General features: G+C 38.0%; 1 protein-coding gene across 5 annotated transcripts in view; it reads left to right on the top strand.

The window, feature by feature from the left end:
* Nucleotides 1-3,645: 3,645 nt before the first annotated feature.
* Nucleotides 3,646-26,953, top strand: part of CEP120 (centrosomal protein 120) — a 63,243-nt gene continuing 39,935 nt past the window's right edge. For 2 of the 5 annotated variants that reach the window (XM_019728015.3, XM_019728017.3), the window contains exons 1-9: nucleotides 3,646-3,784; nucleotides 4,051-4,128; nucleotides 9,282-9,438; nucleotides 11,080-11,194; nucleotides 13,736-13,877; nucleotides 15,332-15,480; nucleotides 23,140-23,337; nucleotides 25,005-25,232; nucleotides 26,230-26,443. In XM_019728015.3, the coding sequence (XP_019583574.3) occupies nucleotides 4,080-4,128; nucleotides 9,282-9,438; nucleotides 11,080-11,194; nucleotides 13,736-13,877; nucleotides 15,332-15,480; nucleotides 23,140-23,337; nucleotides 25,005-25,232; nucleotides 26,230-26,443 (1,252 nt within the window). In that variant the 5' untranslated portion in view covers nucleotides 3,646-3,784; nucleotides 4,051-4,079. Of the gene's footprint in view, nucleotides 3,785-3,862; nucleotides 4,129-9,281; nucleotides 9,439-11,079; nucleotides 11,195-13,735; nucleotides 13,878-15,331; nucleotides 15,481-23,139; nucleotides 23,338-25,004; nucleotides 25,233-26,229; nucleotides 26,444-26,953 lie in introns of those variants that run through there. The other 3 variants (XM_019728016.3, XM_019728018.3, XM_074328555.2) reach the window with 3 other exon arrangements.

Here is a 26,953-nt window from a genome sequence, read left to right as displayed (position 1 = left end):
TCTGCTGAGGTCTCTCACAAAAGCCAGGGAGGAGGACTGTTTGGGAGTACCGCGTTTCCCCGAAAATAAGACCTAGCCGAACAATCAGCTCTAATGCGTCTTTTGGAGCAAACATTAATATAACATCCGGTCTTATTTACTATAAGACCGGGTATAATATCTTATCTTAATTTTTGCTCCAAAAGATGCATTAGAGCTGATTGTCCGGCTAAGTCTTATTTTCAGGGAAACAGAGTATATCACCCCTAGAACATATGCATAGGCCAAGGTGAGGGAGTATAAGTAAGATTCTGGTTATCTTTGCGGGATTCGAAAAGCAACAAATCACAAGATAATACCAGAATAAATTATCCTTCCACATTAACAATAAAAATAGCTAACCACATTCAGAGATTTCATCATAGCCTAGGCCCCTCGTGAAAGCAATGCCATTGAGTCCTGGCAACAACCATGTGAGGTAAAGACTATTCATCCTATTTACCAAAGGAAAAAGTGAGGTTCAGAGAAAACTGACTTTGCCAAGTCACAAAGCTAACTACATTGTGGATCTTACAGTGCAGGTATTTGTGACTCTGCTACGGGCCACACTGCCTCGCCTACCATTGACAGGCCTTATTCAAGGGATTACAAGCACCCAAATTAATAGCCAAGTTTAATGAGATCAGATCCTGTTGGAAGTCAAATCACCTTGGCACTAAATGAATACTAGTTACTCCCTCCAGTCCTGCTCCCTCTTCCAGAAGGAGGCTATTTTCAAAACACCTCTTAAAGGTCAGGGTCTGGCACCATGCTTTTACAAATAGCAGTTATTCAATAGATGTGTTAATTTTATGAATCCTGCGAGTTTGTCTTAAAGTGTGTGTGTGTGTGTGTGTGTGTGTGTGTGTGTGTGTGTATTTCTGTGGCAGGGAGGAGACATGAAGAGGGAAGGGACTGAGGAAGCGAAATGCAGTTTGTGATCCCCGCTATGTTGGGCCCCAGAAGTTGTTGAAAAGATAAAAAAAAATAGAGACACACTACAAGCAAAGTGTTTTTCTAAAATGCAAAATAGCTGCAGAAAAAGAAAGGCTTCATATGAGTCAAAATGCTTTGTTTCTTTGTGTGTGTGTGTGTATGTGTGTGTGTGTGTATGTGTGTAAATTCATAGAAAGCTAGCTAATATGATAAGCTGGCAATAAGGTTGGCAAACTAATGAATTCAGAATCAAGCATTTAATCAAACTTGCCAGTTTGAATTTGCATACTTATGGTGTAATGAATCTCACATTGTCTAATAGACAAAAATTTTGTGTTTTATTATAATTTACTTATATATTTTGAAACAGTAATGGATGCTTTATAAACTTATAACAGAGTTTTCTCTCATGAATTTAAGCTAAAATATAATGATCTATGTTAGAACTGAATTTACTACTGTTTAATATCACATATGAAAGGAAATTAGATTATAGAACAACAAATAAAGAGGCTATAGATGCTGATGGAATTATTATTCCATTTCTAGATGAAGTAGAAGGGAAATTTCATGTCATTAATTTTGTACACTCTGTTCAAAACAAAACAAAACAAATAACACCCTGCCAACTAAGTTGATGACTTTTCAGTGGCTGTGATGAGATAATTTTAGAAGTGCTGTCATAGAGTCATTTGGGAGGTGGGGGAATCCAGATAAAGGAATCTATGTGATATTTTACAATGTGAAAAAGTTTCTTAATTTTAATGACTTGTCAGATATTTTTCTGACCTGAGTTTATTCTCTGGCATTCAGTGATGGTTCGTTTATAAATTAGATTTTAAGTTCTGCTGGATATCCTAATGCAAAACAACAAGGTAATATTGATGGCAATTCCTAGTTCTTTCACAACTACTGAGATTGTTCATATAAAAAAGATAATAACTTAATGGCATTTGTTATATTTAAGTTTTGAACTAAGGAATCATGTATACTACCGTTGTATAGCTGAAACTGAGGTTCCAAAAGGTACAATTGACTTGACTAAGGTACGTCCCAAACCCCGATCTCCTAGAGTACTCTTTCCGTTGGAGACACTGGTCTCATTGCTGTGCCCTGTCTTTGGAAAGCAGAGTTTAATGCCAAGTAACGTTTTACACCACTGATAACCTTGCATTTTGCTTATTGGTGGTGATTTGTTTGCTAATCTTCTGTAGTGTTGTCAATGTGGACCTTTCAACAAAGGATATGTTAAATAACAACACTGGTATTGTATCAATAAAATTTAGACTGTGCTAAACTCTACAAGATACATGACCAGTTGCTTCAATGTATTTTTAAGGAAAAAATTCCTTGAGTGAGTACCTATAGATCAAAAGAGATGAAACAGACCAACAAAATGCATTGCGTTTTGGAATTTGTTTGGATCCTGCCAACTGAAAATCAAATTATTAGCCAATCAAGAAAATTTAAATAGTGTCTATTTAATGGTATTAAGGAATTATTGTTTATTTTTAGGTGTAATGCTGGAATTGTGGTTAAGTATCTAATATTTTAAGTTTGGTTTTTTTTTAAAGTCTCTTTTAGAGGTACATGTTGAAAAAGATGAACTGACATGCTGTTTGGGAGTGGCTTTGCAATAATGCAACAGGTGAAGATGATTGGTCTTTAGTTGGTAATTGTTGAATCTGTGTTCTGGGTACCTGTAGGTTCGTATTATTCTTTCTACTTTTGACTGTGTTTGACATCTTCCACAAAAGAATGCACTGTTTAACGACGAACCCAAAGTAGATCGTTACTTTGATTTTAAGCTGCATAATACCTCATTTCAGAAAGGCCTCCGTAGGGGACTGTAAGTGTTTTAGAAGTAATCTAATCCAATTCTCCACATCCTCCCACCTTTTCTTTTGGGCACAAAGGGGGGGGGGGCAGGAAGAAGGGTGGATTGCTCTATCCTCCCCACTCCCCAGCTAGATAACCTCCAAAAGATTCATATTCTTTCCTAAACTAAAGCCTGATTTTTATTTTTATTTTTTTCTTGTGGGTTCGGAATGTAAAGGGAAAAATGTCGGGTGACAGCACTTAGACGCCTTGTTTAATTTTTGGTCTTGATTTTGCTACTTGGTTACTTTGTGAACAAGGATAGACGAACAAGAACCTATACCTTTAATTTCCCTGCCCGCGTGACAATGTTTTTGTTTTAGAGTAATTGCTGCTGTACAGGAAATTCTTGGAGAGCTTACGTCACTCCCAACAGTTACAGTAATTACCGTATTGACACTACTTGTTTTTAATGCGTACAAATTTGAGGTGCCGCGCCAGGACAATTTAGGGATTTTAGAGTTCAGACTTAAGTTATTATTTTTTTGTGATTTGATTTTTAAGCAGTGCCGACACTGGGACCTCAACGGAGCTAGCCTTTTTAACAAATCTCTATTGATATATTTCCCAGGTTGCGTCTAGGGCATAAAGCAGAGAATTAACCAAGCTCATTCCTTTTAGGGGAACTTCAGGAAGCGTGTACTGCAGCAGTGCGCCTGCGCAGCTGGTTCTCATCAAATCGCCCGCCTTTCCCCGTCCGGCCAGTAGGGGGCGCTGTGAGGTAATGGACTAGTTTTCGCCCTAAGGTTCTGGAAGGAAGCGTGAAAGGGCAGGAGGCAAAGCAGGCTGAGGGGCGTTCTATCCTCCACTGCCCTGGTCTCTATCACCCTTTGTCCTCCAGTCTTCCCAGGCCACTGGGCCTGCGGGCCTGGTTGCTAGGCGGAAGCGGGGCGCGGCGGTGGCCGCTGCGGCTGCCGGGGCATTTGAAAAGCAGCTACGCGGGCGGCAAAAGGTCCTCGGGCGGCGGGCTCGCTTGTACCTGCAGACGGGCTGGGCCGGGTGGCGGGCGGCTTTTTCCTTGAGTCCGGGCAGGGTTAGGAGCTGGGCTGGCGGCCCGTGGCAAGGGAGCCGGGCGCGCTGCAGGACGCAGCAGGACCGGGCCGCAGAGCGGGGTCCGGACGTCAGGAGCCGGGATCGGGCGGTGGGAGCCCCGCCGCCAGCCCCGCCGGGCCTCACGGGCTACCCGAAAATCACCCGGGCCCCTCTTCCCCCCAGCAGACCCCGCCTGCGGGCCGCAGACCGCGACCATGGTCTCCAAGTCCGACCAGCTTCTCATCGTCGTGTCCATCCTAGAAGGTGAGCGGCCCAGGACTTGCTTTTGCAACTGCTGCTTCCTGAATTTTAAGAGTGGTGTGGGAACGAGACTTGGTGAACCTTAAGAACCTTGTCATCTTTGCTTTTTAGGTCCCCAAAGACTTGTTCAAAGTTGTACCTAGTGAGGTCTGTTAGGCAATTGATTTAAAAACCTCTCTAGGGAGTATGAGAGCTATTAAGGTTAGGTGGTATTTAGCGTGAGTAGCTTTAGCCCCAGAGAGTGTAGAAAAAACGATTTCCAGCAGAAGCAGCATGTCGATGACTTTTATATGAGTTGAACGTGTGCCTGGAAAGCACGTTCTGCTCCGCGACCTCCCGGTAACACCTTTGCAAGAATTTTCCTTTGACTCGTATACACGTTTCCTGCAATTTCAGAGTATTGCGGAGGCCATTGCCTTTCCAAGTCTTGATGGGGGACTTACAGGACCACGGTTGTCAAGAGGGTCTGTTGTTTAGTTTAGTTTGTTGCCTTGAAGTTTAGTTTGTTGAATGACTGACATTGGTTTATTGGAGACTCATTGAGTATCAGGCAGTGTGCTGGGAATGTAAGAATAAAAGACAGTGTGGCAACAAATCATTCATGAAGGTAAGGAAGAAGGAATGACCACCTCTACCTCTGTGTAGGGAAGGTTTCCCGGAGGAGGTGACATTTATTTGGGTCCTAAAGATTGATTAGGAATTTGGCAGGTGGAAAAAAGGGAGAGGGTTCCAGGCAAAGGGGGAGCAAAGGGCACTTAAGGTATGGAAAAGCGAGGCATGTTCTGTGATGCTAAAAATTCAGTGTGGTTGGAGAGCAGATTTCAGGGAAGTGGAGGGCATAGGAGTTAATAGGTAAATTGAGGATAGGTTATGAATAACATGCAAAAAGGAGTCATGTTGAGTGGGCCAGAGGCATCACTGGGTTTTTGTTTTGTTTTTTGTTTTTGTTTTTTTTTACATGGGAGGTATTTTGTGGAGACCGGACATTTTTTGGGGGGTTGAGAGGGAAGTAAACATTGCAAACCTACTTTTTGAGTTTTGGAACAGAAGAATGACCAGAAGCCATAAAGAGCTGGGGCAGTTTTATTTGTTAGGATACTGATTACTTAAAGACCTAGGACTGAAATCCCATTGTAATTTTGTTAACAAAAGGTTTTGGACTTAGAACTGTGCCCTATGCTATGAAGAAATGGAAATATGAGGCACTCTCTTTCCCTTCAAGGATGTTGGGTTTTGTCAACTTGGGAAGATAAAGTGCAGGACACACTATGTTGCGATATAATGTTAAAAACATGTGAAAGGGCTGTAAACATAGGTTTTGGGGTTGAGTGGGGTTGATGGCTGAAGTGCCTTAAATGGTAAGCAAGCTTTCCATAGGTGAGGTTAGAAGAAAGGTTTTCCAGCCGATTGGACAACCCAGGACGGTGTGGGCCTGAGCATGGGTGGGTGGAACACTGAAGAGGTAGCAAGATGACCAGGGCAGAGGAAAGTGAATGTATAGGAATATCGTGTTGAGAAACAAACTTGTATAGCTATAGAGTAAATAGGCCTTGGAGGATCTTGAAAGCCAAATAGTTTAATGTTGTTAATAATAGGGAGGCTGCATATATTCCTAAGTAGGATACAGTTTTTTGCAAGTATAGTTTAGTAGTAGCAGTGTGCAGGGAATAGAACCTGGAATCAGGGATGTCAGTTACGTGTTGCCACAAACATGTGAAACTAGCACGCGGCCCTCCCTCCAACTGTTCCTTGTTTTGTTTGTATTTCTATTCATCATAACCACGCTGTTGCCTCAAGCCAAGAACCTGGGAGTCTTCCTCTTCCTGGACTCCATCTCCCACTTGCAAATCATCACCAAGTGTTATGATTTTATTTTTAAAATGACAGCAAGTGTTTCATATAAACTTTACATGAATGAGTTTCCATTGTGAGTGCCCTGCTTTGGGGCCCTCATTATCCATCTAATCTATTGTAATAATCGTTTCAGTCGTCTGTTTCATGAATGTTTTCTTCTTTTCTAGAAAATGTCTGTCCACATTACTATCTGGGGGGACACTTTCTGAAAAGCAAATCTTATTTTCTTAAAAGCATTCGGTGTCCTAAAGGATAATGTCTATACATCTTAGAATAGCATACCCTTTTTTGGTAGACGGCTCGCCTACCTTTTCAGTCTCATCTCTCTTCCTGCCACCTATTCGTATGTTCCCAGCTCTTCGATTATATTGAACGGCTTGCAGTTTCTTGACTGCACTTCTAGAAGTGCCCTTTATTCAAAAGAAAATGATTGGGTTTCTACCATGAGCCAAATTTGGGCCATGTAGTGGATTTTAAGGATGAAAAAAACAGAGTTTCTGTTCTCCAGGTATTCCTTGTCTTTGGAACGAGGCATGCCCCTGTTTACTTCACTACATAGCTTCTGTTCTCAAGCTTATTGGAGGTAATAGTAGGTTGGTGCAAAAGTCATTGCAGTTTAAAAGGTTAAAAACAATTGCAAAAACCTCAATGACTTTTGCACCAACTTAATAGTTATGTGTATGATAGTCTGAAAAACCATAGGGTTTTTGACATATGTGAAATTCATTTGGGGAACCTAGTGATTTTTTTTTTAGAGCAGCTGAAAATGAGATCCACAGAGAAGCCTCTGTGACTGCTAATTGGGAGAGCCCTGTCAAATATGGCAAGTTTCTTACTAGGGAGTTTCAGTGAAAGCCTCAGGTGAAACTTACAGGTTTGCAATCGAGGTCTTTCTGACTAGCTTAATTCCTAACCAAGCTTGTACCAGGGTGAGTAGCAGCACGGATGTATTTACTTAACAGTGGTTATAACTCCCCTTGCCAGGGTTCCCCTCACCAGAAATACCATGTTTCCCCGATAATAAGACCTAGCTGGACAACCAGCTCTAATGCGTCTTTTGGAGCAAAAATTAATATAAGACCCGGTCTTATATTATGTTAGATAAGACCCAGTCTTATATTACAGTAAAATAAGACTGGGTCTGTGGGGACAGAGCCAGGAATGCAGTTTCCAGGCTCTCGGCCTCAAGTGGAAAGGTGCTGGCTCAGGTAGTAAATGGTCATCAACTGTGATTGGATGGCCATCAGCTGTGGCTAGTTGGCTGTCAGCTATAACCAGTGAGCAACTGGCCACTGATATAACTGCTGTGGCTACGCTAACAGAAAAATGGGGTCTAGCAAGAGGATGGTGGCTGGCCAGCGCGGATTGCAGTTAGGACAGCGGGTTGCGGACAGTGTGGCTCCTGCTTCCTGTGTCTCCAACCCAGCCACCAGCGAGAATATAGTGGTATGACTCCGCTACCTATGGCTCCATGGATGTTTCTTTTTGGCCTCACCATATCCTGCGTTCTTATGTGGGGAGCGGGACCAGAGACTCTGCAGGCCGCCCCACGGGACAAATGGCGCAGCGAGCATGGTCTTCCGCACAACAGGGTCATATGTTAATTTTTGCTCCAAAGGATGCATTAGAGCTGATGGTCTGGCTAGGTCTTATTTTCGGGGAAACACGGTATAAACAGGTTGGCAGTAAGATTCTTGCTGCTGCTTCCTTAGTTCTTTAGCTTCCTGTTTTCATTGTTTTAGGTTTGTTTCTTTCCATTAGACTTTCCATTCCTTGAGGGAAAGTACTATGTTTTACTCTTTGCATTCTGTCACCTGTCGTGATACCTGACTCTGAATATGCCTTCAGTCAACAAAGAAAGAACTGGGTGTCATGCAAGGCGTCCGGCGGGGTCTCTAGTCCCGCTCCCCACATAAGAACACAGGACATGGTGAGGCCAAAAAGGAACACCCACGGAGCCATAGATAGGGGAGTCATACCACTATAGTCTCGCTGGCAGCTGGATTGGAGACACAGGAAGCAGGAGCCACACTATCCACAACCTGCCATCCACTTCTCTGCAATCCACAACCCGCACTCCTCCGTGCTAACTGCAATCTGCGCTTGCTAGTTCAGCCACCATCTTCTTGCTAGCCCCCATTTTTCTGCTAGTGTAGCCACAGCAGTTATATTAGTGGCCAGTGGCTCATTGGTTACAGCTGATGGCCAACTAGCCACAGCTGATGGCCATCCAATCACAGTTGATGGCCATTTACTACCCAAGTGAGCATCTTTCCACGTGAGGCCGAGAGCCTGGAAACTGCACTCCTGGCTCTGTCCCCACACTGGGTCGTGCAGTACCAATGAAAAGTGATATGTAAGTAGAATATTTTAATAGTACTTGCAAATATACAACATTGTCCTTAAAAATTGAATGAATGAATGCATGTGTTTATTTTTCTTCAGCTAATTTGCAAAATTTTCTTAACTGTGTTAACCGGAAACGTAATATGCAGGTAAATTTGTTTTTGCTAATTTGATTATCTCCCAACTCTCCAGATGACTGTGTTCTGCATTAAGTACTGTTATGGTAATATCTAAAACTTGGTGTAATCACATTTTTAACTCTTTTTCTCAGTGTTACTGAGATCATTGCTGCTCAAGGTATGAACTAAGCACAACAGTATTGACACCACCTATGATCTTGTTAGAAATGCAGACTCTCAAGTGCACCCTAGAGCTACTGAACCAGTACCTACAGTTACACAGCGTCCCTAGGTGGTCAATATACAGGGGCCCTAGGTGATTAATATGCGTAAATAGAATATTTTTACATTAATATTTGAACATTAGAACATTAATATTTGAGAAGCACTAATTTGTAAACTATAGCTTTCAGTATAATTTGTGTTTCTTATGAATCATGAATTTGAGTGTATACATGAACATGTGTTAGCAAGGTAGTTTGTGGATTGTATGGTAAGTCAACCTCTCTCAACATACTGGAGGTGCAAAAAAAATGTATACAAGTGGACACTTTGGTCAACGTTGCTCAAGCAGTAGTTCGCCGTAATCAGAATTGTCTGGACACTGATGGTAACCACTTTGAGCACCTCTTGTAATTGCAGAAGTCAAACGTGACTTGTATTCATCTTTTGTTATTGGTCTATATTGAGTATTACAATTTTAATAGGTTTTTCCTTTCTTAAAATGTGTATACATTTTTTTGGCACCCTCTGTATGTCAGTTTTTAAAATACATCCTAAATGGTTGTATTTGATTTTTGTGTACTTCTGATTAACCTGTATGGTCTGTTACTCCAGGTCACCATTTCCCCAAACGTCCAAAGCATATGCTTATAGTAGAAGCAAAGTTTGATGGAGAACAGTTGGCTACTGATCCTGTGGAACATACCGACCAGCCAGAATTTGCCACCGAGTTAGCCTGGGAAATTGACAGGAAAGCACTCCATCAACATAGGTGACTGTTATTTTCAATTTGTTATGTTCTTCTTAGGTTGTTATGAATAAATAAATTTATGTATCTCATTAGAGTATAGTGATAATAATAGTTTGTTGATTGCTTTTTAATGTGCCAGAAAATTTGCAAGTCCTTTGCAACAATAATTCCTTTAAAAATGGGAACAAACCTATGAAGTAGGTATTATTTCCCCCATATTACAGATGAGAAAACTGAGGCCTAAGAGGTTAAGTAACTTGCCCAAAGTCAGTCAGTCAGCTGGATAATGGTAGTACAACTTCAGAGCTTTTGGTCACTTCCCCTAGCTTTTTTTTCCCCTAATGTATGAGAGAATAGATATTCTGTTCTGGAAGTCCTATAATAATGCCCAACAAATATTAAATGGTTAGGCATTATATGCTTTGGAATTCATTGTAATTTCTATTAATTCATTTATATTTTACCTGGCTTACCAAAGATATATAGATATATATGTAGTATAATTGTATAAGGGACTCTTTCTAATTAATTTTTCACTTGATTTTAAACATATAAACACTTTATTAGTATATAAAGCAGACTTAAAGTAATAGCCTCTTATTTATTTCATGAACTCTGATGACCAAAAGCAGGCAAGAACACTGATGCTATCATTTTAAAAAGGATTGAAAGTATATTTCCTTCTGGGAAGCGCAGAATTACTTGAGTACTTGCTCTTTCTGAATGCTAAATCAAATCAAAATGCAAAGTTAAAAAAATGAGAGCAAGGAAAAATTAATTTTCTTCTATGGATAGATCATTCCATGGATTTATGTGTAAGGGTATTAAATTCTTAGAGAAGATTAGAATTTTGTATTCTTTCAGGTGGCTTCTGGAGTCTATGCCTAGACAGAGCCAATAAGAGATGTTAGTGCCTGCATCGGTGGTGGTGGTGGGTACAGTTGTGTTATTGCCCAGGGACCCACTCTGAATTAGTAAGTTAATAAAATAACACAGATAAATGGAATATATAAATGATGATTTTGTGCCAAGTGCGTTTCGTAGTCATTGTACTAGATAAAAGTGATGGCAAAATCTAATCCGCTTACTACAAGAGCCAGTATAGGGGTTCCAGACTCGAAAGAACCCATGCTATACCACCAGTCAAGGTCATGCTTACAGGACATTGTCATGTGTTACATTAAATTATTGTTAATTTTAATTGTTTATGATTTTATGGTACTTAATTTCTTAGTTTATTTATGTTTTTAACTACAAAAAGAGCTGTGAGCATGAATGTGTATTTGTAGTTTTGTGTGTGTGACAGTATAAGTAAAACAATTTAAAATAAATCTTAAGGACTCATGGTAGTTTTTGACTTAAAAGAGTTCTGTATATTACAGAAGCTTGAGAAACATTGACCTAGATGACAGCCTCTTAATTGAGAGAGATTTTTGACATGTTTTGTACAAGTACGTTACAGTGTACTTAGTTGATATATCTATACGTAGATATAATAATTTTTGCCACTTGAAGAGTTTTTCAGAAAATATGGAATAGATATCTGTTATCCAACAAAATCATAGTTGTTTTGAAAGTAGTAGGCAGCTTTTTCCAGGGTAATAGAAAGTTTAATATTACGTAAAAGCTGTTTTATTTATTACATAAATTGTTCTGTTACAGGCTACAGCGTACTCCTATCAAACTCCAGTGTTTTGCCTTGGATCCTGTGTCTTCAGCCAAGGAAACTATAGGTTACATTCTTCTAGACTTAAGGACTGCTCAAGAGACAAAGCAGGTACTGCCCTTTTGATGTTTGTTACTGATTATGTTAGACAGTTTAATGTTTTCATTATATATCAGATTGATGGAAAGGACATGGGACATTGGACCTCATGGATCACGGGCTTCAGTCAATATGGCAGTTGTTAGGTTTTAGTTTACGAATTCGGTATAGAAAATCCTGACCTTCTAATCATTTCTTTGACCTAGAAGTATCTTTCTGAAATAAATTTCTCTTGAGCTCACACCTATGTCTAGGTTGCTGTAAACTTGAGCTTAGCATGTGCAACTCCTGGACTTGGCTTTCAAAGGTCCTCACCTAGCGTTCCTTGCTTCAGGGAATGGTCCCCACTCTCCTTCCAGTTATACAAGCTAAAAATATAGAAGTCTTCCTTGACACCTCACTCTTCCTGCCTCCATAGCCACCCTTTCCAGTTGGTATTTTCCCCTCCTGATCCATCTACTATTCTGCATTTTCCCTGCTGAACCAAAGCCACCATCATTTCTTACCTTGGCTATCATAGTAGCCTTCTAATTGGTTTCCCTGCTTCCTGCTCCTTGCGTTTGGTACATAGTAGTCAGAGTAAGTGAACTTATAGAAATGTACTTTATGTAAATAGCAGACTTCCCCCCCGCCCCCTTTCCCCCCAACACACACACGCGAAAAGGATGGAGGGAAGGAAGGAAGGGAAACAACTCAGGGTCCTGATTCCTGTGTTATAGTGCTCTTTGTTATTGAAAATGTTTCTTACGTCATTTGGAGTATCTTCCCACCTTTTTGTACATTATTGACTTTAGACAAGGCTTACTTTTAGTTTTTCTTAATATCTTTGTCACGATTTTTTTACACTTGATCTTAGCCAAAAGGCCGAGAAGCGATCAGTCACGATTTTTTTAAGGAAATAAATTTTAAAAATTAATGTCTTTTAAAGTTCTCTATTCTTGATTTGAACCATAAGTTAGAATTCTGTGAAGAAGAGTATATCTGTTACTAAGATGTTTGCGATTGACAACAGTAATATTTGCAAATTAGCCAGTCAGCCGGGCCCAAATTTGGAATCATTCAAAAGAAACTGAAATTTTAAAATGCTTTAAAAGAAGACTTGTTTATCCCCAATCCTTGGGTACTCATCACCGATCTGTTCCTAGGTCCTAAAAAAGGATTGCTTTCTTTTGTGCTCCTGATGTTTCTCTTACCCAACTTCTCTGTTGCAACTTGCAAGTGTCTAGAAGACACTTCTGTTGCAATCGCTTCGGTAATTCCTCTTAGAAGGAGGATATCTGAGAGGAATGCCTGGGCAATAGAGAGACTGCCTCTAAATACGCTTGGTATTCTTTTTTCCCTTGTCTCATCCTTTTTGACAGTTTGTCATCATATTTGTGATCAAAGTTAAGGAAAAATGTTTCAAAATTACATTAGTTTGAGGAAAACCAATTGTTCTCTTACTTAATTCTTTTCTGTTTGCCAGGAGAAATATTTGAAGTAGGCTGATAGAATCTTTTAAGTTAAAAATAGTTTGATTTTCTGTAAATAAATGGAAACATAGAAAAATCCAGATTTATTTTTCTAAGCTACATAACAGAAATATATCATAAAATCTGCAAGTAATAAGAATATTTTTTTTCAGGCTTATGCTTAAAATTAGAAAATAAGTATAACAACAAACTAACAAATTTTGTCATAAGTATAACATGAAAGGAACACAACAAATTAGGAAGTTTTGCCTTAAAAAAAAAAACTTGGTTGTGAATTTTTTTAAACCTGTGGCCTAGTTAATTCTATTTTTCTTATCAAACAGAACTCGTATATAGAACAGCAGTTTTTGGTTTTGATTAGTATAAGCACCTGTTACTATGCCTTTATACAACAGTGGTCAGACTAAGAATGCTGTTTCCAGGTATCGAAATGGTGCTCCTGCTGACCAGTGGTTCCCGCACTAATGATACACATGGTGTTGGGCCATGAGATTTTGACGGCTGGTTTGGGTACTAGAATTTCGGAGGTTCTGTGAGAAAGCCTTTATATTTCAATAACAGTCAAGTACGTGGCTCAGAACCCAGAACTCAACCCTTATTAGACCCGTACTTTAGATTTTGTTACTGTTTTTATAAACATGAAGCTTTTCTTTTCCTCATTGGATATAAATAGAACAAAGCAGAAATGTGGCAGGCAGAAAAGGTATAACAGAAAAAGTGAAAATTTTTAGGGGTTATGATAATGGAAAATTGTTTTTTAAGGGATGAAGTGAGATTGGGTACATGCAGTAAAAATAGAAAAAAATGTATTGTGTTTTCTTCTGTTTAACACATTACTTGTTGAAGTGTAGGAATAGGAGCACAGAAGACGTTCTAAACTTCTACTTCAAGAGGAAATTCAGTTAGCTTCCTAATAAGCAGGATTAATTTTTGAGGAAAATGTGGGAAAAAAAATATTAAAAGAGGAGAAAGTACTGAGAAACTATAGGAAATATATTTAGAACCTTACAGAACATTTACCATTACTATTTATTTCCTGTTATCTGTTAAGGTGTTTTGTTGTTTTATTGTTAATCTCCAGGCACCAAAATGGTACCCATTACTGAGTAATAAATACACCAAGTTCAAGTCTGAGATACAGATAAGCATTGCTTTGGAAACAGATTCAAAGGCACCAGTGGATAGTTTTAAAGCAAAGGGAGCTCCCCCTCGAGATGGAAAAGGTTTGTGCATCATTTCTAAGGATATTTTCTGAAAAGTTGTATCTGTGGGTAGAACTTTAGGGGGGGTGGCAGGGTATTTAGGGAGATACATGTAGGAATGTAAACCGATTTTACTCCAGTGTATCAAACAAATGTGACATTGTTTTACATGCAGCACTTGTTGCTCTTAGCTTTTGTTTACAAAACTTAGACATTGGGAAAGTTTTCTTTATTTTATATATAACAGAACAAAGTAGAATTTTGTATTGTTTTTAAAAAATTGCTATTTGGGACAATTTCTGTACTTGTAACTCCCTTCTCTGACAGTGAGAGACCTGTCACAATTATTATTTTGACTTCCAAGCTCTGCTGACCACCTTTATTAAAGTGCATAATTGTCAGATACTGTGCTAAGTGCATTACTTTTATTATTTAATTCGATCCTCTCAACACTAAAAGCTTTGTAGAAGAAGACATGGAGACTAAAATAGATCATAGTTCCCCATACAACTAGTAAATGGCAGATCTGGAATTGGAACCTGCTTCTGTGTGACGCTAGAATCTGTGCTCTTAGCCATTGGGCTATTTGTAGTCATTGCTTCAGAAAGCTTATTTCTTCAGGTTTAAATCCTGGAGGAGTCAAGAAGAATTACTTGTTTGTAGGGTACGCGTGTGTACAATTTTGATAAGCCCTGACATATTACCCTCCAAAAGGTTATACTAGTCCATGCCTACCAGCGTGGACTATGCTCCCTTTCCTGCTTGCTCCCTAACGCTGAATTTTGTCTATTATTTTAGTGGTGTGTAGTTTTGGTTTTTTTCGTTCATCAATTTGAAAAGCCCTGTCCATCTCCATTCTCTTCATACTGAAGCCTATTTGATTATATCAGTTCTCAGAGTTGTTTCATGGTTTTCTGTAATTCTTCGGGAAATACCCAAATGTTTTAACATGGCCTTCAAGAAAACCCCCTGTGGTATGGCCTCTGCTAATCCTTCCAGTCTCATCTCGTTCTATTTGTCAGTCCTCCATCTGGGATCTGGCACATCACACCTATTTCAGTCTCTAACCTCATGCTTTCTCTTGCTTCTGTGCCTTTGCAAATATTGTTCCTTCTCCCTAAAACACTCTTTTTCACTCCTTCATTCTCTATTCAGTCACCTTCCTCTTTTTAGCCAAATCTTGCTTATTTTTCAGTTCCCAGTTTATATTCACTTCCTTCAGGAAATCTGTGATGCCTTTTCTATGTGGTTTATTAAACTGAAGTTTAAAAAATGTTATTTCAAAATGTGGCTTTTATATGCAGAGAGAAAATGGTGGTTATATAAAAAAAAAAAATCAATGGAAATCTTAATGAAATATTAACTGTATCCATGAAAACGGCCAAGCAAATGAAAAAGCATAAGCAGCTTTCAAAATTCTTATAATGGTTTATGGCAAACTGCAATGTAGTTTAATTGTGTTTTTCTCCACAAAGTACCTGCCAGCCTATCTGGACTTGAGCCCAAGGACATCGTGGCAGTGCTGAATGAGGAGGGAGGCTACCATCAGATCGGACCAGCAGACTATTGTACCGACTTCTTTGTTATGTCGGTGACCATAGCATTCGCCACCCAGTTGGAGCAGGTGAGACTTGCCCTCAGATTAGTGAATCACAAAGAACTGGAAAATTGAATTTTATTTTTCAAATCTGCCTTTCAGGTGTTACAAAGTTTTACAAGTTGACTTTTTTTACTTTTTAAAAATAATTTAGAAAAGTGTTTTCTTTCATATCAGAAAACATTTTTGCTCTAGGAGAATAAATTCTGATGATCTTGGTAATAAGAGAAGAAATGCAATCTCTCAGAATTTAGAAGAAAGATCATCACTAAACATTGTTTCCCATTGTACTGCATGGCATTGTAAGGACTGGTATGAAAGGGTGTTTTTCGAAGTACGGACTAATTTACCTGTTGGAGAAGTGTGCAATGTTGGGGACACTTTGTCTCAGTCATACCTTAAGAGCTGCAGGGTCTGAGATTAGATTTTACCTTTTACCTTATTTACAAACTAGCAGATTAGCCTGTTACTGTTTCTTGGATGCTGCCAGAAGATACAAGTTTCTTGGGTCAGAGACAAAGGACTGTATTACTCAACACAGCAAGCAACATGAATATCAGTGTATTTCCTTCAGTTCCTCTGACCCCACGTCCCATGGAGGTGACACAGTGGGCCCAGATGGTAGCTCTGCATGCAATGAGTTTTCATCATAGCTGAGGAACACAGAAATTGGAGAACCCACCACTTGTATTGTAAGCAGTCCTGGTCTGTGTCTGGAAGGTTACCAGCTGCAGAGACAACCCTAGGAAATGGCCTGGGTAAGCGGTCAGGGACTCATAGTCTTGACACAGTCAGCAAGCCTGTGTATGGATGCTCAGGGCCCATGGTGGATTGCCTCTTCCCCAAAATGGCTCAACACAAAATTAGCTGTTATTCTATTGTCCTTCTCAGATCAAGTCTAGTTTTCTTGGAATTATGTTGGTCTGTAGCAGCTGAACTAAATTAATATTTTCAAAAATGGAGAATATAGCTTAAAACTCTAAAATTTTTATCAGACTATTTATTTTCTTAGAGGTACAAGATTCCCACATAATCCACATTTACAAATGAATGTGCGTTAGTGACCAGATAGTTATCTGACTTGTAAGATTTATCAGGTAAAGATTTTTCTTAAGAAATATATTTAACTTAGTCACACTGAGTTCATGCCCACTATATAAAGCACTTTTAATATATGCATTCTTTGAGCTTTACTCTTTCTCTCCTAATTGGGTACCATCATTTCCTCATTGACACTTTGTGCGTTTGTCTTTCTCCCTCAATTTCCTTATTTTGTTCTTTTCATAAATCTCTGCTTGTGGATTGCCTAGCATCATATGCCTTTGTGATTGAGAGCAAAGCCAGCGTCCACTAGCTTTTTATTAAACACATCAGAACGCACAGTAGATAGTAGTAAGTCTACTGTATTTTTGCTGTGCTGTTAAATACCTGCAAAGCATTTTAAATTGTCACTTTATTTTTAATATTTTCAACTCCCTAAGGAGGCATAATTGTTACTATTTACAATTGTGTGTTATTTCTGTGAACTGGGCATCGTGCCATCTACTTTGCATATGTTGCATTTAATCCTACCACAACTTTAGGGGACTATTATTTTCATTTTCAAGATGAAACCAAATTTTAGAAAGGTTTTACAGCTTGTAAATGGCCCAGGTATTTCAGGTCAGATGGTCATTTTTCACATTCTTTTGTTCTAATATTGTGCTCTCTTGCCTCTTATGGTGTTTACAGCAATGGATTTGAGCTGGAATCTCATTCTCACTACTTACAGGTTTCTTTCACTTGGGCAACTTAACCTGTCTGAGGCTTGAATTTTCTCACTTGTATAGTGATGATACTACCACTTTGCAGACGTGTATGAAGAATGAGATAGTATAATAACTAATGTGCCTAGCATATAGTTTGTATATGCGAAGCTATATTTGTTTGGTAAAAGCTTGTGGAACTAATTGACCTGTTGGGTCCACAACTAAAACTAATACAGGTTTTGGTAGTATAGGTGACTTATTGGACAAATCACTCAGTTTAGTTTTTTTTTCTTTTTTTAAAGCAAATTGATGTTTGGCAAGCTGCTTGCTATCTATATTAAACATGAAGTCACATACGTTCCTTAAAACATTAACAGAATTACCATATAACCCAGCACTTTAACTCCTAGGTATATATCACAAGAATTGAAAACAGGTATTCAAATAAATTTCTACACAAATATTCATAGTAGCACTATTCATGATACCAAAAAGTAGAAACAATTCATATATCCATCAATGGGTGAATGGATAAACAAAATATATATAAATACAATAGAATATTATTCAACTATAAAAGGCATCAATACTGATACTTGCTACAACTTGGGTGAATGTTGAAAACATGCTGAGTGAAAGAAAGAAGCCAGACATTAAAGGCCACATGTTGTATGATTCCATTTATATAAAATATCCAGAAGAGGCAAATTCATAGAGAAAAAATCAGATTTGTGGTTTTCAGGGATTGGAGAAAAGTGGGAATGGGGAATGACTGTTTAATGGTTCTGCTGTTTCTGTTTGGATGATGAAAAAGTCCTGGAGTGAAATAGTGGTGATAGTTGTGCAACAGTGTGAGTGTACTTAATGTTAGTGAATTGTATACTTTTTAATGGTTAAAATGGTAAATTTTCTGTTGTGCGTATTTTACAATAATTTTTCAAAACAAACAAGCCCCATAGTTTCTTCATCTTTTGATACTGCTTAATAGTTCTTGTTTGCTTTATGTACTTTTTATAGACAAGCCAAGGATTTAAAAAATTAGCTATTTAGCTTTTCCTTCTCAAGCTAGTCAAAAGCAATGTGAGAAATCATCTATTAATAAACAAAGGAACATAGCTTTTCAGATGCAAATCAGTGAGTTAGAACATGTACTATAGAGTTGTAGAATAGAGGAATGAATTTGGAGCAGGAAGACTAGATGCTGATAATCATGCTTCCTTCTTTTCTTAAATATTGAAAGTTAAGGGTAAAAAAAGTTTTTAATTACAGCGATGATAAAGGATTTGAGAAGACTCTCCTCTCATAGTGGGAATTACTTAGAATTAAATATACTATGAAATATATAAAGGACATCTTTATTTCTTAAAATTTTTCTTGCTTTCTGATTATGGAAGAAAGTAAAATGAAAGACTCTTCTAATTAAAGTCCTCAGAAATAATCATTGTTAAGTGTAGTATATTTTTTCCTCAAGCATTTTCTCATTCACATAGCAAGAGCTAACTGTGTGCAAGACAGAGTTGTAGAATTGAACATACATTATCTCTTTCAATTCTTCCAACAAACCTAAAATAAATGGAGGCACAGTGATGACATAATTTGTCCAAAATTTCACAGAAAGCCATTGATGGAACCAAGGTTAGGGGTTGGAGGCTTAATCCAGAATTTGTGTTCTTAACAACTGTATATAGGTACTGCCTCTCAAAAACTAAAAATCTCCGTGATTGAAATCATAATTAAACAAATACATTTTAAATAATGGGATTAAAATAATAACTGTATATATAATAATATACTTTATATAAAAGAATAATCTTATTGAGTATTTACTATGTGCTCTTTTACTTTATTTACAGGGTAACTTTTTTTTTTTTATCTGAGTGCTAGTTACACAGATGTGTTCACTTTGTGAAAATGCATTGAGCTGTGCCCTTACAGTTTGTGTACTTTTCTCTGTATAGATTTAAAAAATTTTTTTTTACTTTTCTTTGAAACAATTTTAAAAATTTTTAAATTACAGTTGACATATTACATTACTTTCAGCTGTACAACATAGTGATTGGGCATTTATATAACTTAAGAAGTGACCACCCCAATAAGTCTAGTACCCATGTGACATCATACATAGTTATTATATTAATTATATTCCCTATGCTGTACTTTATATCTAGTCACTTTTTAAAACTGCCAATTTGTACATCTCAATCCCTTCCCCTTTTTCACCCAGCCTCCCCCCCAGCCCCCCCCTCCCCCCGCCAATTCCTTTCTCGGTTTCTTGCATATCTATAGATGTTTGGTTTCTGGTTTCCATGTGCTTTATATATTCCAAGCTATGTTTTTAGCAATCTATTTTAAGTTGGTTGCTTAAGTTCGAAGACAGTGTGTCTTTGTCATTATTTTTTACTTCTTTTGTGTGTTTGTGTTTATTCGTTAATTTATTGTTGTAATTACACATGGTTTTCCTACTTTTGCCTTTTAAACTTTGCACTAGCTTTGTAATTTAGTCCACTGTTTTTATTAAGTATTTGCCTTTGTCAGGGAGAATTTTTTTCTTCCCTGTATTTTCTGATTCGTATTATTGATCTTCTTCTTCTTCTTCCCCTCCTCCTCCTCCTCCTCCTCCTCCTCCTCCTCCTCCTCCTCCTCCCTTTAACATTTCTTGTAATACTGATGTAGTAGTTAGGAACTCCTTTAGTTTGTTCTGGTCTGGGAAACGATATCTCTCCTTTGATTCTAAAAGACAGCTTTGCTAGGTAGGGTAATCTTGGTTGTAGGTCCTTACTTTTCATCACTTTGAATATTTCGTGCCAATCCCTTGTGGCCTGCAGTTTCTGTTAAGAAATCAGCGGACAGTCTTATGGGAGCTCCCTTATATGTGACTAACTGCTTTTCTCTTGCTGCTTTTATGATTCTTTATATGTCTTTAATCTTTGGCATTTTAATTACGATGTATCTTGGTGTGGGCCTCTTTGGGTCCATCTTGTGTGAGACTCTCTGCTTCCTGGGCTTTCATGTCTATTTCCTTCTCCAGGTTACAGAAGTTTTCAGTAATTTCTTCAAATAGATTTTCAATCACTTGCTCTCTCTCTTTTCTTTCTGATGCCTCTATGATGTGAATGTTGGTACACTTAATGTTATTGTCCTAGCAGTCCCTTTAACTATCCTAATTTTTTAAAATTCTTTTTTTTTCTTTTGCTGTTTCTATTGGATGTTTTTGCTACCTTTCTGATCACTGCTTTGATCATCTGCTTCATCTTATCTGCTGTTGATTCCCTCTTATGTATTCTTTATTTCAGTTATTGTGTTCTTCATTTCTGACTGGTTCTTTTTTATGATTTTTATCTCTTTGTGTAAGTTCTCACTGAGTTAATCTATTCTTCCTCTAGGTTCATTGAACATCCTTATAACCAGTGTTTTGAACTCTATACCTGGTAGATTGCTTGTCTCCATTTTGTTTAGTTCTTTTTCTGGGGTTTTGTCCTGTTTTTTTCATTTGAGACATGTCTCTTTGTCTTCTCATTTTAGCTGACTCCTTGTGTTTATTTCTCTATATTAGGTAGATCAGCTATGTCTTCCAGTCTTGACAGGTGGCCATATGTCATAGGTGTCCTGTGGGCCTAATGGCACAGTCTCCCTGGCCACCTGAGCTGACTGCTCTAGGGTTACCCTTTCTTTGGGTTGTGTGTGCCGTCCTGTTGTGGTTGATGCTTCCTTGCAGTTGGTATGTCAGTGGGTAGGATTGAACTACATGTTGACTGTCTGTGAGGACTGGCCATGACTACAGCACACAAGCTGTTGTGGGGTGGGGGTGGGGGTGACCCCACAGATCAAGATTCACTTTAGTAGGGTACTGGTGCCTGCCACTTCTACCCTTTGGGTATGTCATTTTTGGAGCTGGTTGGGTGGTGCTCTGGTGTGGTCTGAAGCCACCCACTGAGCTTGTTGGTTCTGGGGCCTTTTGAAGGTGTTCTGCTGCAGGTAAGGTCAATCACTGCCTTTGCCTAGCCCAGGCCACCTGGTAGGAGCTACAAAGTATTTGCTGTTGGTTTCCACCTCTGGAGGGCTTGGGGTCACTTGGGAGAGGCTGTGCTGTAAACCGAGGCTGGCTGACACTAGTGCTAGACTTGGTGCTGCTTACAAGAGGTACCAGGTATGCCAAGGCTCATCGTTACTTGTTGGGGATTTATGTACCTTTGAGAGATTTTAAAGAAGTCCACAGCATGAGCCAAGGCAAGCTGTTTGTGTGGGAAAGCTGCTGAAAAAAGTTTCGGGCTGGGTATGCGATTGGTGAGGTGGGAGTCCCAGGGAATCACCAGGGTAGGGCTAATGGTGTTAGCCAGGTTAATGGAGAGCTCAGATTTGGTGCCTACCTGCGCCTGCAGGTTGTGTGGTGTGGCGGAGAGGGCTTAACAAAAGAACAATACCATCTGCCAACACTTCCTTCCCTGGAGAGACCTGCTCTGACTCCTGCCCCTCTAGCCCTCACCCTGAAGCTGGTGAGTTTAATTCCTCCCTGTATGTCCCTGGAGCTTTTCATGCTGCTATTCCAGCAGTGGAGCTCAGAGCAGGTGAGTCTGTGAGCATGTGAATCTGTGCTTGGGGCCCTTTACGTCCTGCAGCACCAAGGTCTGTAGCAGTCTGTTGTCTTTCTTGAATACAGTCCTTGCTTGTTTTCACAGCCAGATGTTATGGGGACTTCTCCCTCTGGCACTGGTGCCCCGGGTTGGGGAGCCCGGTGTGGGGCTGGAACCCATTACTCTCAGGCAGGACCTCTGCAGACAAGATAATCCTGATTTTTAATCAGCACACGTGCGTATGGGACCAGCCTGTTTCCCATGTCTGCTCTTCCTACGAGTGTTGAAATGGCTTCTTCTTTATATCCTTAGTTATAGTAATTCTGTTCAGTAGTCTTCAGCTGGTTCTCAATGATGATTGTTCTATACTTAAGTTGTAAATTTGATGTGGTCATGGAAGGGGGCAAGCACACAGTTTAGCAATTCTGCCCTTTTGACTGCCTGTTTTACTTTATACTTTACCTAAAATAAATAACTTGAATATTTACTAGGTGCTCAGTACATGAAGTAAATTTTATTTGTTTTATCTGTTTTAATCTAAACGGTTATTGCACTTTTGTTTTTTCACAAACTATACTGTCTTATAACTGTTTTATAACCTAGTAGTATATCTCAGGTAACTTTCATGTCAATATATCATTATTTAGCAGACACTATGTGATTACTATACTATATTGAAGCATATTGACAAACACATCAGTTACTTATAGTTTATTGTATTTTTACCAATGTTCTTGCAAACATTATTTGTTAGAACATAGTTTATATTTTCTGGAACAAGAATCCCATGTCTTTATCATATGTGACCAGCTTGGAAAAGTGACACTCCTAGTACAGAAGGCATCCTTTGACAACTGTTAATTTATAGGTCTCTAAATTTTGACAGCACGGCTAAAGCTTTTTTTCAAAAGCCTGGATTAAGATGTTATATTAAACAGCCTGGATTATGATTTTTGAAAAACCTCTCATTTAAGAAGAGGATGGCAGAATGAGGATAAGATGGAATAAGTTATGTGGAAATAAGGAAAGCTCAGTTTACAACACTTGATTATTTTCTTCTAAGAGAACTTTTGTGTTTTTATTCATGGACCAGTTGAATGAAATGTCAACTTGAAAACAACATAAAACTATAAAAATTTTTTAATCTCTTTGTGCTTTTCTAAGATAAACTTTAAAAAACTAATCAAACCAGTAATTTGGTATTAATTTGGCAGAGAATGAGACATTTTGAGTGATTGATTTTTAAGACTTGACAAAAAAATCGCTAATGTTTTTGCAAATGTTTTTGGAGTTCATCAGATACTAATAAGCATGTTTAGTGGTTTACGAAGTAATACTCATTTTTTTTCCCTTCCTTAAATGTTTAGTTAATTCCATGTACCATGAAACTTCCAGAAAGACAGCCTGAGTTTTTCTTTTACTATTCTTTACTGGGAAATGATGTTACAAATGAACCCTTCAATGATTTGATCAACCCAAACTTTGAGCCAGAGAGAGCGTCTGTTCGAATACATAGCAGTGTAGAAATTCTTCGTGTTTACCTGGCCCTTCAGCCTAAACTACAGGTAAGTCGTGCAGAAAATTGGTTTTTATTAGAGATTATTTTTTTAAGCATTAGAGAAGGCTGAACTATCTTATTTCAGTACTGGAGGTCTTCTTTCTATCACATCTTTTAATTTTTTTAGAAATTATCCTGAGTTGTAAAGTCATAGCATAACATTTACTTCAGAATTTTAAGAGGTATACCTCCTTACCCAGTTAATGTGAAAAGAGGTATGTCAGTTATCAGTCCTTTATAATAGAAAGAAAAGTTGTACCTGGACCCTAAATCTATGGACACAAGGAAGGTTTCATTATTGTTAGTGGGGATAGTAGCTATAGGCACACAGATCACGTTTCAGGTTTCAGAATTTATATTCCTTATTGCTATTAAAAGCAAAGAGAGAACACAGTTTTCAAAAAGAAAACACAATTTTCTGAAACCTGCCATTGAATTGAGTGTTTTTTACAAACTAATTTCAAATTAGACTATTTAAAAGTGAACCTTACCTAGTGAGAATTACTGTTCTATTTTGTATTACAGTTGCTTTAAATAAGCCTGAAACAGGGTAGTGAAATATACCATTAGGTAGTCATTTGTGTATAGTAAAGTGGTCAGTCTTGCATTTTGGGTGGGAGGTGACAAGAGGAATTAAAGAAATTTTAATAGAACTAAATTTTAGAGGCGGTTCTGCTAAATGCAAGAAATTTAGAAAGCTGAAGACTATATGAAATGATGAAGTATGTAGGAAAAAAAGACATTGAATTTTATTCTATATCTAATATAGTAATCATGATCAAAGGTATTGACTTATTAGTTTGATTCTCGTGGACATTTAAGTCATAAAAATTCCTTCTCTACAGCCCATTGAAATCATCACACCTAATAACATTAAGTCTAAGTTACAAGTCATTGCTGATATTAGAACTAAAACTGTTTTCATGTAGTGATTGCTTATTGTTCATATGAATGCTAAGTTTGCCAAGGCTTCAACATAGTAAGGGAAAATGAAGTATATAATATATACCCGGAATAACCTTTTTGTTGTTACAAAAGGTGGTAATGTTGAAGTTTTGATTAGCTATCAGTGATTAACAGTGCTTTCCATCCCAGAGATACTCTCCTTTACCTTTTACTGTTGAACACCGTTTTGTAAAGTATGAGAAGCAAATAAACAAAAGAGAAAGAAATATGGTGTTTTATGGGTGAATGAAAAAATTATTTTAGGTTTTTAATTTCCATATATGGCTGGATCCATTAACTTGCTTTTTAGAACTGTGTTTAAATTAATATTGAAATGGAAATAGAAAAAAATGTTTGAGGTATTTTTTTGTGTAAATTCATGTATTCATGATACAATTTGCATATATATGTAAATAAAATAGCATAGTAAAATATTAAAGTAAACATAGGTCACCAAAGAGACAGAAAAAAGGGTGATCACGTGTAAACAGTACTGAAAGAAAAAAAATGAAAGAATATCTTTATTATTGAGTTCTTGGTAAACTTTGTGGTAATCAACAGTTTTAACAATCATGTGTGAGACTCTATTACTAAGTCACTGCTGGTCAGTGAGATAACCTGCATTATACTTGCCTTCTGCGGATTGTTTGATAACTTTTTGTTAAGTTTATATGTTTACAAGAAGGGAGAAAACGTAAAGCCCTGTTTTGATTTTCCCTTTCATATTAGATCCATCTCTGCTGTGGAGACCAGTCACTTGGAAGTACAGAAATACCCTTAACTGGATTACTGAAAAAGGGCAGTTCAGAAATCAGCCAGCGCCCAGTCACAGTTGAGGGTGCTTTTATCCTTGAACCTCCAAACCGAGCCAAACAAAAGCTTGCCCCTATTCCTGTGGAGCTAGCCCCAACTGTGGGGGTGTCTGTGGCTCTGCAGAGAGAAGGCGTGGACACCCAGGCAAGTAGTGACCCTCCTTCCCCGACTGCAGCTTCTGCACTGTGGCTCATGATTACTCACACAAGTTGAACTTTGGAAGAGTCACCTACCATAAAAATGTACTCATTACTCTTAATTATGGCCTACGTTACATGCTATCTCTTCTCTGAAAAGACCTTCCTGAAAAGCTCTGTGGCTTCCACTACTGTGGTTTATAAATGACTGTATCCAGTCTTTTGGTACAGACTTCTCATGTAGTGGAAACCATTCCCCCACCCTCAACTCATAGTCACTGACTATGGCGGAAAAGGTAAAGAGAAGACCTCGTTTTAGACCTAGTTTCTGGGAACCTGAATTGTTGGGGTTTTTTGTTGTTGTTTTTTTTGGGGGGGGGGGTTGACTCACTCTGAGGTAAGATAAGGTTCTTGGTTCATTAAGTGCTTTATAGTCCTCATACTCTCTTTAGGCAACAGAGATGGGAATTGATTTGAATGTCAGTGGTTTTTGATTATATATATCCCCAATCACCTTTAGCCTCCTATTCTTTTAAAGAACTGATCTTTATATAACTTATGAATTAAAGATAAAAAAGCCTGAAGTGAGAGTTTAAGAAATATATATGCATGTATTTTTAAAGGGTAGTACAGCAAAGGAGAGGAAGAAAATCACACTAGATGCCTGGTTTGTTTTGTTTTTTAAAGGAATGTAGGCCTCCATGATACTGCCTTGGTAGAAATAGCCATTCCCAGGGACACTTATACCTGACTCCTTTTATCCAGTATCCCTTCTTATTCATTAGGATGCATGCTGGTAGTTAGCTCTGGATAGATTTCCTTCCTATTCGTCTTCCTTTTTCTGGTCCTAGATGCTATAAAAAAATTTGCAAATTCTCAAGAAAAATAGACTAGGAATATCCAAACTGGGAAAGGAAGCTTATATTTTTTAATAAAAAACGTCAAGTTTTTTGCTTAATTATGAAGGAAAGTTCTTTGCAAATTATACTTTATTTAATTTTTAGTCTTTAATTCAATTAAAGACCCAGAATGAGCATGTGCCACAGCACTCAAAGAAGAGAGTTTTAACCCCCATAAAGGAAAAACTTACTGAGCCAAAGTCGCCCAGCGTGTCCCCTCTTCCGCCTCACAACCAGTCACCTCCAACAAAAGATGATGCAACAGAAAGCGAAGTGGAAAGCTTACAGTATGATAAGGACACAAAACCAAATCCAAAGGGTAAGATGTTGTCTTTACAGATCGTTTAGGAATAGATTTTGCAGTCACCTAATAAATGACTATGAGATTTTTTATGGGTCCCAAGTGAAAATTGTGAGTTTAAGAGCCAGTATGTGTGGCGATGGTAAAAAAAATTCAATTTAAAGTAATTGTAATCTACTTAACTTCATTATAAAACTTACTAAAAGGTAAGAACGTTTTTCTTTTACTTTTGTATTAGAAATAGTCTATACAAAAGAAATTAAAGAATATAGTTCTTTCAAATAGAGTTTTAGCTAGGTAATTCTCAAATATCTTCAATACATTGGAATTTTAGAGGAAAGAGCTAAAAACTACCTCTTACAAGTAAACTCATAATAATCATTTTTGATCCTAAGGTTAAGAGAGAATCTGAGAATGCATATTTATCTGGCTTTATGAAATTTTTCCATCCATTGCATAAGGATCTATAGTTATATTTAGTGTAAGTAATTAGAGTAGTTGTGCATTAGGAGTTAGAACTTTGGGTGT

The sequence above is a fragment of the Rhinolophus sinicus genome, chromosome 3 (assembly GCF_057876585.1).
Source record: "Rhinolophus sinicus isolate RSI-liver-muscle chromosome 3, RSI-T2T, whole genome shotgun sequence".
NCBI lineage: Eukaryota > Metazoa > Chordata > Mammalia > Chiroptera > Rhinolophidae > Rhinolophus > Rhinolophus sinicus.
This window is presented reverse-complemented; position numbering and strand designations above follow the sequence as displayed.